The sequence below is a fragment of the Caretta caretta genome, chromosome 2 (assembly GCF_965140235.1).
Source record: "Caretta caretta isolate rCarCar2 chromosome 2, rCarCar1.hap1, whole genome shotgun sequence".
Classification (NCBI taxonomy): Eukaryota; Metazoa; Chordata; order Testudines; family Cheloniidae; genus Caretta; species Caretta caretta.
Window position 1 is genome coordinate 189,030,411 of NC_134207.1, and position 13,364 is coordinate 189,043,774.

General features: G+C 35.3%; 1 protein-coding gene across 3 annotated transcripts in view; it reads left to right on the forward strand.

The window, feature by feature from the left end:
* The window catches only part of KIF15 (kinesin family member 15), a 58,519-nt gene that overhangs the window by 7,240 nt on the left and 37,915 nt on the right, over nucleotides 1–13,364 (forward strand). For 2 of the 3 annotated variants that reach the window (XM_048838835.2, XM_048838836.2), the window contains exons 3-14: nucleotides 209–392; nucleotides 1,097–1,173; nucleotides 1,745–1,782; nucleotides 3,050–3,147; nucleotides 3,531–3,710; nucleotides 4,591–4,800; nucleotides 4,919–5,044; nucleotides 6,989–7,111; nucleotides 7,943–8,066; nucleotides 10,820–10,911; nucleotides 11,380–11,589; nucleotides 12,967–13,144. In XM_048838835.2, the coding sequence (XP_048694792.2) occupies nucleotides 209–392; nucleotides 1,097–1,173; nucleotides 1,745–1,782; nucleotides 3,050–3,147; nucleotides 3,531–3,710; nucleotides 4,591–4,800; nucleotides 4,919–5,044; nucleotides 6,989–7,111; nucleotides 7,943–8,066; nucleotides 10,820–10,911; nucleotides 11,380–11,589; nucleotides 12,967–13,144 (1,640 nt within the window). The remainder of the gene's footprint in view (nucleotides 1–208; nucleotides 393–1,096; nucleotides 1,174–1,744; nucleotides 1,783–3,049; nucleotides 3,148–3,530; nucleotides 3,711–4,590; nucleotides 4,801–4,918; nucleotides 5,045–6,988; nucleotides 7,112–7,942; nucleotides 8,067–10,819; nucleotides 10,912–11,379; nucleotides 11,590–12,966; nucleotides 13,145–13,364) is intronic. The other variant, XM_075125678.1, reaches the window with a different exon arrangement.

Below are 13,364 nucleotides of genomic sequence, written 5' to 3' on the forward strand. Positions count from 1 at the left end.
AAACTTTGCATTAAACAGATATGGGACAATAACCTGCAGTAGGTCTCTTCCTAATCTCTTATAGAGATTATCTAGTTTAGTACAACTTCAGGGTAAACCTCTGCATGAGTTTCCCCACTCAGTCTGACTTCTCTAATTTCATATATTTTCTCAAATAACTGACAGAGCTGTGTTCAGACAACCTTATCTATAAATATTCCTTCATTAGTACTGAAGGTGATGCCATCAAGGTCTATGTGAGAGTACGACCCGCTTCAGAGGGAGCTGCATTAGCTGATGGGGATCAAGGCTTGTGCTTATCAGTTCTTTCATCAAACACTCTTCGTCTACATTCAAAGCCTGAGCCCAAGATCTTCACTTTTGATCATGTTGCAAATATGGACACAACGCAGGTAATGGCTTTAAAAACGGTTGACAAGCTCACTAAAATATGAAAAAAATGATGGCCATAACTATACAATATCTTTATCAATATCTATTTCCCTGTTTTTTACAGTAACAAGTCTGGCAATGCTCAGTTATAGTTATGCTATCAAGGCAAATTCATTTTCCTCTCCACTGCTTTAAGAATTTCTCTTTTTAAAGTTTTTGTAAGAATTGCTCTTTGCATTTCTACAATGAGATTGATGGGAAATTGTGCTTAATGATAGATGGGATATTATGATCCTATAATATATGATGCTCCTAGAGAAGCATTCCGTATAAGCAAATTACCACTGAAGCCCATTGTTGTAGGCCTAACAATAATATATGACAATAGATGGGAGTAGTAGTTAGGTAATTTATCCTATTCCATAACATAGAGCAATTGATTCAGTACCATAACAAAGTTCACTTACATGTTTTGCAGTCAGCATTAGTAAAGGGTTGTGTGGCCTATTGTTGGTGCATTTGCTTTGTTGTGGGAAAGGGGGGGGGGGGGAGAGCCAGGTAGTCATTTGATGCATCTAGCCTGGCTATGCGTAAATACACAAAGTTCTGTATGTAACATTGTTTTATAATATATTTTCTTATACTGGGGAAGAAAGTCTTGTAGAAATTCTTTTTTATGTTTTTAAAATCTTAATGCCAGCTTCCTTGTCCTTTTTCTCATCAGGAGTCAGTGTTTACAAGTGTAGCCAAAAACATTGTTGAATCTTGTATGAATGGTTACAATGGAACCATCTTTGCATAGTAAGCCATTTACATTATTTAATATTAAACATGAGAGTTGTAAAAAATTACTTGTATCAATTAATAGCAACTGATTTAAGTATCAGGGTATAACTTCATGCTCTGGTGTATTTGTTTAAAAAAAAAAAGGCTGCCTTCTCACTTGATACAGCATCTCAAAGAGTGACATGGTGAAACTTTTTGCTATTTACTTGTTGAAGAGTACTTAGCCTCAGAAATGCATATTTAGAAATTATCTGATGCAGTGTGGTTGTAATTGTGTTGGTCTTAGGATATTAGGGTGGTTAAGGTAATATCTTTTATTGGACCAACTTCTGTTGGTGAGAGAGAGAAGCTTTCAAGCTTACACACAGTTTCTTCTCTAATACCCTGGCACCAACATGGCTACAACACTACTTACAACAATGGTAGACTTCAAGTTGACCGTGCGTTGTTACATCTTCAGCTTATGAGAAATGATTTGTCCATGTCAAACTACCAATTTGAATGAAAGATGCAGATCAATGAGGGATGTCACTGCTAGAATAAATTTTGCTTATTTTGAACTTTTGTTTGTTTTCTTTTTCTTTAGTGGCCAAACTGGGTCAGGGAAAACTTTTACTATGATGGGTAAGTGTATAAAAGACTCATTTATAATTGTAAGATTTTTTTCTCAATACTAGTTTTGAGATGTGGTTTAGTTTTAAAACTTTTTTTTTATGCTCTGTAAATTATGTGCTTTGGTTTTACATTCATCTGCAGGTAATTTTTTAATCTTATTGTTTTGGGGATTGCATAGCACTCTTAGTGCAGTTTCTGTTTTTCTCACAACATTCCCAGAGAATGGGGATGGATACCATCTTGCCCTCTTTTCTTTGAGGTGAAAAAGTCCATTCCCTATTTTCCAGCTGAAGTAAATAGCCCAATGAAATCAAATGTTTGTAGTCAAGTTGTTTTACAAAATTCTAAAAACATCTTTTTAGTTTCCCCTTTTTGGTTCCCAACCCCTCAATTTCTGGAAAAATATTCTGGTAGGCACCTCTTTTCTATGTTAAATAAATAAATAGAGAGAGAGAGAGAGACGTTTTCAAAAAGGCTACCTTCCCAATCTGGAATTAAAGGTCCATCTGTATATACAAGGAGTTTACACTATTCTTGTGCTGTTCATAGCACTGGTAATTTTAAATACAACAGGTTTCAGAGTAGCAGCCATGTTAGTCTGTATTCACAAAAAGAAAAGGAGTACTTGTGGCACCTTAGAGACTAACAAATTTATTTGAGCATAAGCTTTCGTGAGCTGCAGCTGACTTCGATTGCAGCTCACAAAAGCTTATGCTCAAATAAATTTGTTAGTCTCTAAGGTGCTACAAGTACTCCTTTTCTTTTTTAAATACAACAGTTAGTCAGTCTCCCTTTTTACTTTTAAAGAGGAACAGTTGCCAAAACACCCAACTGAAGGGAGTGTGTGGCTCTGGGACTTGCTAAGAATCGGATGAAAAAAGCAATTGAATTACTCTCAATCCTTGAAGTGGTCCCTCCAAACAAGGGTTGAGGCAGGCACATTGGTGGGAAGTTTGCACTGCTACTTCTTGGTCTTTGTATGCACCTATTCTGTGAATAAATAGACTTTAGTATCCAGAGCTGTAAATCTCTCAGCCTTTCACAGGCACTAATTTAATTTAGATCTTTTTAAATGTAAGTTGACAAAGCAAAATCAACTGATTATTCAAGAAATAGCTTGATTTCTTCTTTCTTTGTTTTGCCGTGAATGATTGGCTAAAAGATTGGTAGTTGCAGTTTTGTATAATGGTATATGAGAGTGCCAACCAACTGCTGTTATTGAATAGCATTTCTTAATTGAACCTACTAAATTTTATTTTTAATTAAATCTCTTTAGGGCCATCTGAGTCTGATAATTTCACACATAACCTGAGAGGAGTTATTCCTCGGAGCTTTGAATATCTCTTTTTTCTAATCGAACGTGAAAAAGAAAAGGTAAAACTTTTATATTTTTGAGGTCACAGGAATGTCTTGCTTATGAAGTAGCTGAATAAATTACATTTTGATTAGTGCTCATGTTCCTTGTGTTATGGCTGTCTTGCATCTACCTTACCATTTTACATTTATTATAGTATCCTTTGTATATTGATAGCTACAAGTGCCAAAAGAAAGATTTAAATTTCTATACTGAAAGTAGCTATCTTTCTAGGTAAAAAAAATTGCCCTTTGGGCACCAGAAATGGTGTTAAGGTACAATATATATCAATAATAACTTTATACCTTTATGAAGGAAATGAAACAAACCACTGCCATACTGTGTTAGAGACCAGCTCTCATAAAAGCTATACATCTATAGTAGAAGTTTTCATGTTTTACAGGCTGGTACTGGTAAGAGTTTTCTCTGTAAGTGCTCGTTTATTGAAATCTACAATGAACAGATATTTGACTTGCTGGATTCTGCTTCAGCTGGACTCTTTCTCAGGGAACATATCAAGAAGGGAGTCTTTGTCGTTGGTGCTGTGGAGCAGGTGTTAACTTCTGCTGCTGAAGCATATCAGGTAGTCTGTTTCATGCTGTTTGATATCTGGACATTGCTCTCTCAGCAACATTGTACAATATTAGTTCTAGCAAAAATTAAAGTGCGTAAAAATAAAATGCTGATTTCTGTTTCTACAAAGTATTTTTCAAAAGATCATCTATAAACAGAGAAATATTTGGTTTGTTCTAATTTTTCTCCAAAGCATGCATGTTCCACATCAGTCCTTGGTGAATGTTAGAGATTATGAAAGTTGTAAGGTTTGGGGAGTATAAAAATGCACTGATGTTAATCTTCTGCTGATGTTTGCAGTGGACCTCAGTGGTATAGTAGCAGGTTTTTGTCCCACTACACTGTTGTTCCAGATATCCTTCACACTGTACGTCCAGGTGTTGAGTAAGCCTTACTCTTCTAATGATCACAGCACATGGCTTGTCTGGATTTAAAAGGTTTTATTTGTACAATGTTAACATATTTGTATAAACACATAAAAAGGGAAAATAGAACTTTTGGAAAACAAAAGGACATTTTATATAGCAAAGACTTGGAAAGTCATATCAGTGAGTTGGCAGTCAAAATGTAGCATAGCAATTTTTAAACTAAAGAAATTGTAAAACATGGAATTGGGTTGACAAGAGTAAAGGGAAGTGAATATTTAATTATTTCTAAACCAAAAAGCTAATGTTCAAATCATAAACATTGTGATACTCATTAGGATTTCTAACTGTATTAAATTTTTATATGAAGATATTCTGGTGCTAAAAGTCAGTGGTTGTAATGGTTTATTGAAAGGCCTCATACTGGAATATGTTTACTCTCTGCTTCACCCATTGTATCTGAGTGTTGGGATCACTCTGAAATATACTAGATGGTGCTATTTGGTGTCTCTTCTTGCTGCTAAGGTGTTAACTATGGGCTGGAGAAATCGCCGTGTAGCATCTACCTCAATGAATAGAGAATCCTCAAGATCGCATGCGGTCTTCACTATTACTGTAGATTCAATGGAGAAGAACAGTGAAGTTGTTAACATCCGATCCTCCCAGCTGAACTTGGTGGATTTGGCAGGGTCTGAGAGACAAAAAGATACCCATACTGAAGGAGTCAGGTTAAAGGTTGGTGCTACATATCTGTGATTACTTTCTTTTTCTCTTCGATTAAAGATTTAAAAAAAAACACCTTGTTTTAATCAGGACAGTTGTCTTCTCACTTTCAGTCTCTTGTATGTTTTAGGAGGCAGGTAACATAAACCGGTCATTAAGCTGCCTGGGCCAAGTGATCACAGCGCTTGTTGATGTGGGTAATGGAAAACAAAGACATATTTGCTACAGGGACTCCAAGCTCACTTTTCTACTACGGGTAACATATAATGTTTAGTTTTCATGTAATATTTTTAAAAAAATAAACATTGATATTTACACTGAGAAGAGAAAAACTGAGCTCAGTTCAGTAAAATTGGGCTGCTTGTTTTCACTGTTGTGAACGCTTCCTGGAAAATCAATTTCTACATGTCATAGGATTTCAGAATTATTATCCTTTTGTCTATAGTAAGGTTTTAGGATGAATTTTAAGGATCTGAAAAACAGAGTTTTCAGTTTTTCCCTTTGCTCAAAGTTTGTTTGTTTTTTTTTGAAGAAGGAAAAAGAGAAACTTTGAAAAAGATATTGATAATATCCAGACAACAGAAAGATATTATACTCTGTTGCTGTTACAATGAATGTCTTCAGTTACATGTGCTTTTATTTTAGTGTGTGTGTGTGTGTGTGTGTGTGTGTGTGTAATGTATACTAATATTATTTTAATGAGAGTGGAGGACAAGCTCTATTCCTGTGCGTTATGGAAAAGCCTATATATCACATAAGTGTAATAGTCACTGACTTGAAATGCTTCTAACCTTAAAGGTTTTATATGTCCTCAAAGTAGCCACACAAAATGTTAGCAGGATGTAGCTGGTATTAGCGACTGATAATACTCATCTTCTAATCTTCAGGAAGTTTCTCATTGTATGAAGGCCTCTTAAACTGCAAAGTGATTATGACGATTGAGTGAATTTTAATGTTCTCTGCTGAATACCATCACTAACCAGAATGCATCATTCTGTGACATCTAATACCAAGTCTGATTGCAATCCGTGATAATATTAGTGATGTCACAGGCATTTGTTTCCTATTCCATTATGACAGCATTCTACCCATTCCTTCTCCAAACACTTTTTCTGTGCAATCTGTCGGTCTTATCCTCTATTTTAAAGAATTTCTCTCTTTCTCTTTCATAGAAGTATAAAAAGTTGAAATTCTGTCTCTGTCCATTTTCTTGTACCCCACTCTTATAAAGAGATCCTCCACCCCAGGTCCTTACCCCCAAACAGAACACCATTGACGTTTGTGAGTCTTCTTGCAGGGCTGGGGTCTTAGATTGTAAGTGCCTTAAGTGATACCTTAGCTGTTATATCTGTACAGATATAAGTGCACCGTCAGCACTCAATAAATAATACTGACATATCTAAAGATCTATATCTAACAGTGAGAAGTTAGTTGTCTCTTTGATCAGTCAGTTTCCAGCCTGTCTGCTAAGACTACCAACAAGTGTCTGTGTGAGTGATTTTTGTGATACTGATGCTTATCCAGTAGAAAATGGAGCCAGGTAATCATATTTCACATAGGTAGCCAAATGGCTGGCCTTCAAGTTGGTAATAACTTTCAATTGCTATTGACCAGAGTTCTAAAGTGAAAGATTTGATATCTCATTACAGATTTCCTGAGTTTCCTTTTGCCAATGGTAGCACACTGCCCAGTTCCAAATTCCTGAAATGATCCTCATTTAATTACAAATCCCTTCACAATATAACAAGATAAGGTTCTTGAAACTAAACTCTTATATATAATTAAGGTTGTGTCCTCCTTTCATAACCAGCTTTGAAATAAAGCTTCAAAAACAAATGTAGAGATTTTTCAAGTAAACCCATTCTAGTCTAAAATTACATACAAAACAACTTGTGAAAGAAGTATTAATTTCTAGGTCTAACCAAAAACCTTCAACTTAAGAAAAGGAGTTCTTGTGGCACCTTAGAGACTAACAAATTTATTTGAGCATAAGCTTTTGTGAGCTACAGCTCACTTCATCGGATGCATTCAGTGGAGTGCATCCGATGAAGTGAGCTGTAGCTCACAAAAGCTTATGCAGAAATAAATTTGTTAGTCTCTAAGGTGCCACAAGAACTCCTTTTCTTTTTGCGAATACAGACTAACATGGCTGCTACTCTGAAACCTTCAACTTAAGCCAATTTTCATATTTTTCAAACAGGATTCTCTTGGAGGTAATGCAAAAACATGCATAATTGCAAATGTTCATCCTGGATGTAGATGTTTTGGTGAAACTCTGTCCACCCTTAATTTTGCTCAACGAGCAAAGTTGATAAAAAACAAGGTAAAAAATTATTTAATATCTTTACCATCATGACTTAAACAAATACAATATTTTGTCATTTATATTATATGTTTAAATGTGAACCAATTTATTTTAAGAAACGTTTTTGTTTACTATGGTTAACTCAAATGAAAATCATATTGAAAAAAGAAATTTGCTTGCTTGGGTTTAGAATAACAAACTAACTTTTTAAAAATGGAATTTACTTTTCACTATTTCTGCAGTTTATACTTTATTCAGCATGGACAATGGAAACATACTATTTGCACTTGTTTTTCATGTTCTATTTGTTCTTTGAATCTGCAGCATTCCATGGAAATGTGTAAATTCAAACAAAGCTTTAATTAAATGCTTTCATGATTATTTTAAAGCTTTGTAATGCTGTTTTTCCTACCTAAATTTTGGATCTAAACAGCATGCCATTACCTGTTTAAATGTAGGGTAACTCTTAAGTTCTTTCTGTATCTTGAGCGGGCTTGAATGTATATTGGCTTCTGATTTTGCAGCTGTGTAGTCTGTTATATGCTGTTTGCCTTTGTTCAGCCTAAAATTTTCAGGATTAAATTCTAGTTCAGCAAACTGTAGACTAAATTTTCAAGTGTCCATGATTTTCAGATATTAAGAAACTATTGAAGTTGAAGATACTAGAAAAATAAATTGAGCTCTCTCCTGTTTCCAAAGATTCTTCTCTTTTAAAATGGATAGCCATATAGGCAGTTATCTACTGCTTTTCAATATTTGATTCTAATTACCTTGAGAATAGATTGTTTCTGATGTTACTTCATATTAAAAATGTAATCTTATTCTTTGCTTTCAAAATTCCTACAAAAGGCTGTGATAAATGAAGACACCCAAGGGAATGTGAGCCAGCTCCAAGCTGAAGTGAAGAAATTGAAAGAGCAGCTTGCTCAACTTACTTTAGGGCAGTCTACTCAAGATATTTCTATTTCAAGAGGTAGGAGTGTTATACCAATAAAATAGAAACCAGCAGGATCTTATTAAAGGGGAAAAGGCAAAATGCCACATTTATTGTGAATACAGAAAGAATCATAGTAAGCAGTTAGTTATAGCTATAACATTCCATTCAATTTCATATTTATTCACACATTCATACACACACACACACAGGTTCTGCAAGGTTGTTATCATAGTTACCAGCTTTAGAGTTGCTCATGCCAAGCCACTGGCCAGGTGGCCTGGACATGAGGAGGGAGTAGGGCCTTGTCAGATGCTCATCTGACGCTCCTGGAAGTTGGTTTGCAGAATCAGACCCCAAAGTTCTCACTTTCTAGAGTCCATTTTTATAGGAATTTCTTCCTATGCCAGTCTATGGGAATTGCTTCATCATGCTGTTGCTGAATCAATCAACAGATGTACTAACACAATTAGCAGCTTGCAAGTTTCACACATAGAGGGAGAGAAACAGTACCAAAAACCAAGAGACCTCTTAATTAGTAATACCCTGGAATTTAAACAGTGGGGAATGAAACGCATTTGTGATTTTAATACAGAACTTCTTTAATATGATCCAACAGGAGAAACAAAAAGAATAGAAAGCTCCTGCATTCTAGAGCAAAAGGAGATTTTTAAACTGTTCTGTTATTGACTTGCTGAACAAATAGCACCACTTAGTTTTGTATGCCTTAAGGATTATATTTTGCTTAGGCACAACATACTATTTTACACAACTATAATAAGCAAATGTGTCTAATTTTGCAGGAACCTGTGTTAACTAATGATCATTTTGTTTTCATTTTACTCTTACCATACTGTGTGCATTAGGCAAAACTTCTATTAGTTTGATTTTTGTTGTTAATGCCTAGAATTTTCTTCCAGCTTCTAGTTCATAAAGGTGCTGGAAATAAAGCCCTTGAGATAAACCAAAACATTTGTTTATGATTGTCAGTGTGGCGGGGTTCTGTTTTTTCTCATTAGACAAGTTGTTGCACAAGCCTGTTGATTCTGGCTTCCTTTTACTCCAGTTTTTTTGATTTCTCAATGTAATTCCAGGAAAATATTTTGTGTGGATGAAAATAAAAAGTTAATCTTATATACAATATAGTAGAGAATAAAGTTAATGAAATTTTTATTACTCTTCAAACTTTACTTGTAGCTTTTGACTGAACTGTTGTATCTCCTGAACAGATGCCGATTATAGTTTCCCACTAAGTGTAGTTCCCTGACTGCAATATGCTGACCCAGAGTATTTTATTACTATGGTAGCAATCTTGGCTTTGTAATTCTCTTATTGTGTTCCTGTTCCAATTGTGGTCTGATCTTCCCAAGACACAAGGGATTTCGATCCAGCACCAGGAGTTGCTGCATTTAAAAGACTTGGCTAATATTAAACATCCTTGCTCCGTTTTTTGCAAGGAAAAAAAAATCACACATCTGCTATGCACAGGATCAGAGTTTAAATCATAAAAATATGCGAGAATGGTTAACTTGATATTAAATCAGTCACTCATGCTATTATGTCTAGATATAGGCAGAAATCTTAACAATTTCATATTACATCTGTTGCAGTTGCTTGGAATCTGCAAAAACTAAAGGATGTTTTAAATCTGTTAAAAATTATCTTATACATTTTAAGAAAAGAAAAATCTTGTCTGAAAACTGACACGATAGACGTAGTCTAAGCAATTAAGAATCTTGGCACACATTTTGAGTTGTAGAAATAAAGATATGGAGTATAATTATCAGTTGATTGTAAAACACAGTGGCATCTGAAAATATATATATTAACTAGAAATTATTTTGACGAATTGATTTTTTGAGGGGGTCTGAAACTATTAATCAAATTTGACAAATAGCTTCAGTTGAAAAAAGGCATATGTTTCAACTTTTTCATTTTGAAATGTTTTCAGTTTGAAACAGCATTTTGACTTAAAATTTGTTCAATTAAAAAAAAAAAAAAAACGACACAAACAAGGGTGAAAACACCTGAAATGGCCAAAATGAAATGAGAAATGCAAAAAAAGATTTTGTTTCAAATTGATCAAAATGTTTTGCCTTAACTTGAAACGAATCAAAAAACTGAAAAGAGGGGGGGAAATATATTTTTGAATTAACTCAAAACATTCTGGTTGACTTGAAACAAACTCAAAAAAAATTTTTTTTTTAATTTGAAGAAAAGATTGTTAAATTGTTTGAGTCAAACTGGAATATTTTTACATTATTTGGTTCTACCCCTAAGCTGAAAAATCAATTATTCACTCAGCTCTAATAATGGGATAGTTATTTTGCCCTTTAGATATTATGGTGATTAGTATCCCATAAATATCTATAATAGTCCACTTTATTATGAACAGAATGTAATATTAATGCCAATTTCATGTTATAAAATTCTAAAAAAGCATCTGAAGCTAATTCCATATTTTGCATACTTCCTTTGAACACATGAATTAAAAAAAAAAAAAAAAAGCTAAATTCAAAATCCCTTTACTCATTAGGTACAACTTTGTATGTCAATTATAATTGAGTGAGTAAAGTTTTATATCTCATAAATTGACAGACCCTAATAGTATCATTAGAGGGTGTTCTATAACTATAATGTAAATATGCCCATACGTGTATGTTCAATAAATTATTCTGGGAAAAATGAAGTGTTGGAAATACTCTGTAAATGTGGTTGTTAAACATGAAGGAAAACTTAAATAATTTGTATCTTAATAAATATGGTGATTCATTCTTTAACTTTCTATTAAGCTGCTCTTGGACAAGGTCAGGAAAATACAAATTACATGAACTACTTTCTTGAGGCAATGCTGTTCTTGGAGAAGTCTGAAACTGAAAAGAAGGTAAGAATTCACTGCCTTTTCTCTAGTATGTCCTGCTTATTTTTTGATTAAAGCTAAGGATGAATAAACCTACTGAAGCCCCACTACAGTTGAGATTGTCCTGCTTTGTTAAATAAATTCTGTTTACAAAGACAGCAAAGTGTAGTTACCATAAGGAGAGATTATACACTAGTAGAATTGTGAATTTTTAAGGTAATGTCCAAGTTTGATAAAGAAAAAACATAAGAAAACTTTGATTAATAATCGGATTGTGCCCCATAGTGAGTTGATTTTTTTAAAGAAAGTCACAAGGTCAGTTTCGCTTACAAAAATATGAATGGGATAATAAAATGTTTTAATTTTGCACATAAAATATTGTTATAGGTAGTATGGTATAACTTGTTTAAGTTTGTGATAAATATATCTATTTGGAGATTGCCATTGTCCTTTTTTCTCCACTACTAAATCAGTACATTTATTTTTTTTAAGACTTTGTTAGAAAAAGTTGCTCAACTAGAAGATCTTTGTGGCAAAAAGGAGAAATTCATTCAGTCCAATAAAATGATAGTTAAGTTCCGGGAGGACCATATAGTTCGCCTGGAGAGATTACACAGAGAGGCTCGTGGCAGTTTAGTGCCCAAAGAACAGGATGATCTCATCGGTGAACTGAGGGAGGAATTGCGGACAATGAGAGAACGGGTAAATATTTTTACTTATTGTTCCATTCCAAAACAATCTGATGAAGCTAATGAACAACACAAAAAGAAAGAACTTCTTTATTGTTTAAAGATAATGAAACAACTGACCTCGATCACTGATGGTATTTAGTTGAAAGGTATCATGAGCACAATCTACCCCAGGGATCGGCAACCTTTGGCACGTGGCCAGTCAGGGAAATCCGCTGGCAGGCCCAGACGGTTTCTTTATCTGCAGCATCCACGGGTTCAGCCGATCGCAGCTCCCACTGGCCGCGGTTTGCCATTCCAGGCCAATGGGGGCCGTGGGAAGTGGCGCAGGCCGGGCTGCGTGCCAAAGGTTGCCAATCCCTGATCTACCCAGTACTCTAAACTGTGAAATTACTGTACTTAATGCTATTTGGTTTAAATCACTGATAGGCTTCCTGATGTTAAGGAACGCTCTTATCACTGCAGTTAGGAAACTCAGCCCTGTTTTAAAAATAGAACAAAAAGACAGACTACTTTAATAATTCTGTAGTTGAGCCTACATATTCTAGGCTAAATTGTGATCCTAATGTTGCTAGAGGAAGAAGTTTATATGTAATGATCAGGATTAAAATTATGTCCCTCCTGCAATACACCTCTATCCTGATATAACATGAATTCGGCTATAACGCGGTAAAGCAGTGCTCGGGGGGGTGGGGCTGCGCGCTCCGGTGGGTCAGTGTGTCTGGCTCCGATGCACCGTGCTGACCGGCATGTTAAGGGTGCTGGGCCAGGGCCGAGGGGTTGGATAAGGGGCAGAGGGTCTCGGGGGGGCGGTCAGGGAGCAGGGGGGGTTGGATGGTTCAGAGGTTCTGGGGGCGGGGCAGTCAGGGGACGGGGGTGTGGATAGGGGGCGGGGCAGTCGGCACAGAGAGCAGGGGGCGGTTGGATGGGTCAGGGGTTCTGAGGGGTTAGTCGGGGCGGAAAGTGACTATTAATAACGGAAATGCTCGAGGCCAAAGCAAGTTCGATATAACGCAGTTTCCCCTATAACGTGGTAAGATTTTTTTGGCTCCTGAGGACCGCGTGATATTGGGATAGAGGTGTACTACAGAATGTTTAAAAATTGAATTTATTAATTCCTTGATCATTACTTACTCATGTATACACATTTTGAGAGTAAATTCCAGTGAAGTAATAAAACCAGTTTCCAGCTCTTTAAGAAATCTGAACAGTCCTCCTTGGTTTAGGGAAGCCCTCTTTTTCTTTTTCTTTTCCTTTACAATTTAATGCTTGTGAAAGGTGACAGATTGGCAGCCTTCTATACTGAATCCTCCGTGAAATAGCCTTTTTTGTAAACTACTTTGCTTTTTTGCAACACTTCAACAAATATCCGCATGTCACATATGCACAGATGGAACAACACCCACGAATTGCTAAGTATGCCATGGAGAATCACAGCCTCAGAGAGGAGAACAAACGACTTCGTTCCTTACAGTCAGTGAAAAGGGCTGAAGAACTTGATGCTCAGACCATTGCAGAACTAGAAAAAGCTTTCTTGGAGGCTTCAGCCACAGAGAAAAATAATGGAGGTAAAAATACACTATGACATATTCCTTTCATAAGCTAATACTCATTTTTAAAATGTAATAATTAGTCTATTTTTGAGAAATCCTAAGTATTTTCATTAGCACTTAAAGTATTTTAAGTGGCAGTGCTTCTAATGATCATATGAATTTGATGATTTAACATTCTTCTTTATTAAATTCATATTTTAACATATTTTTAAAATGAAAAACTTATGACGTTGCA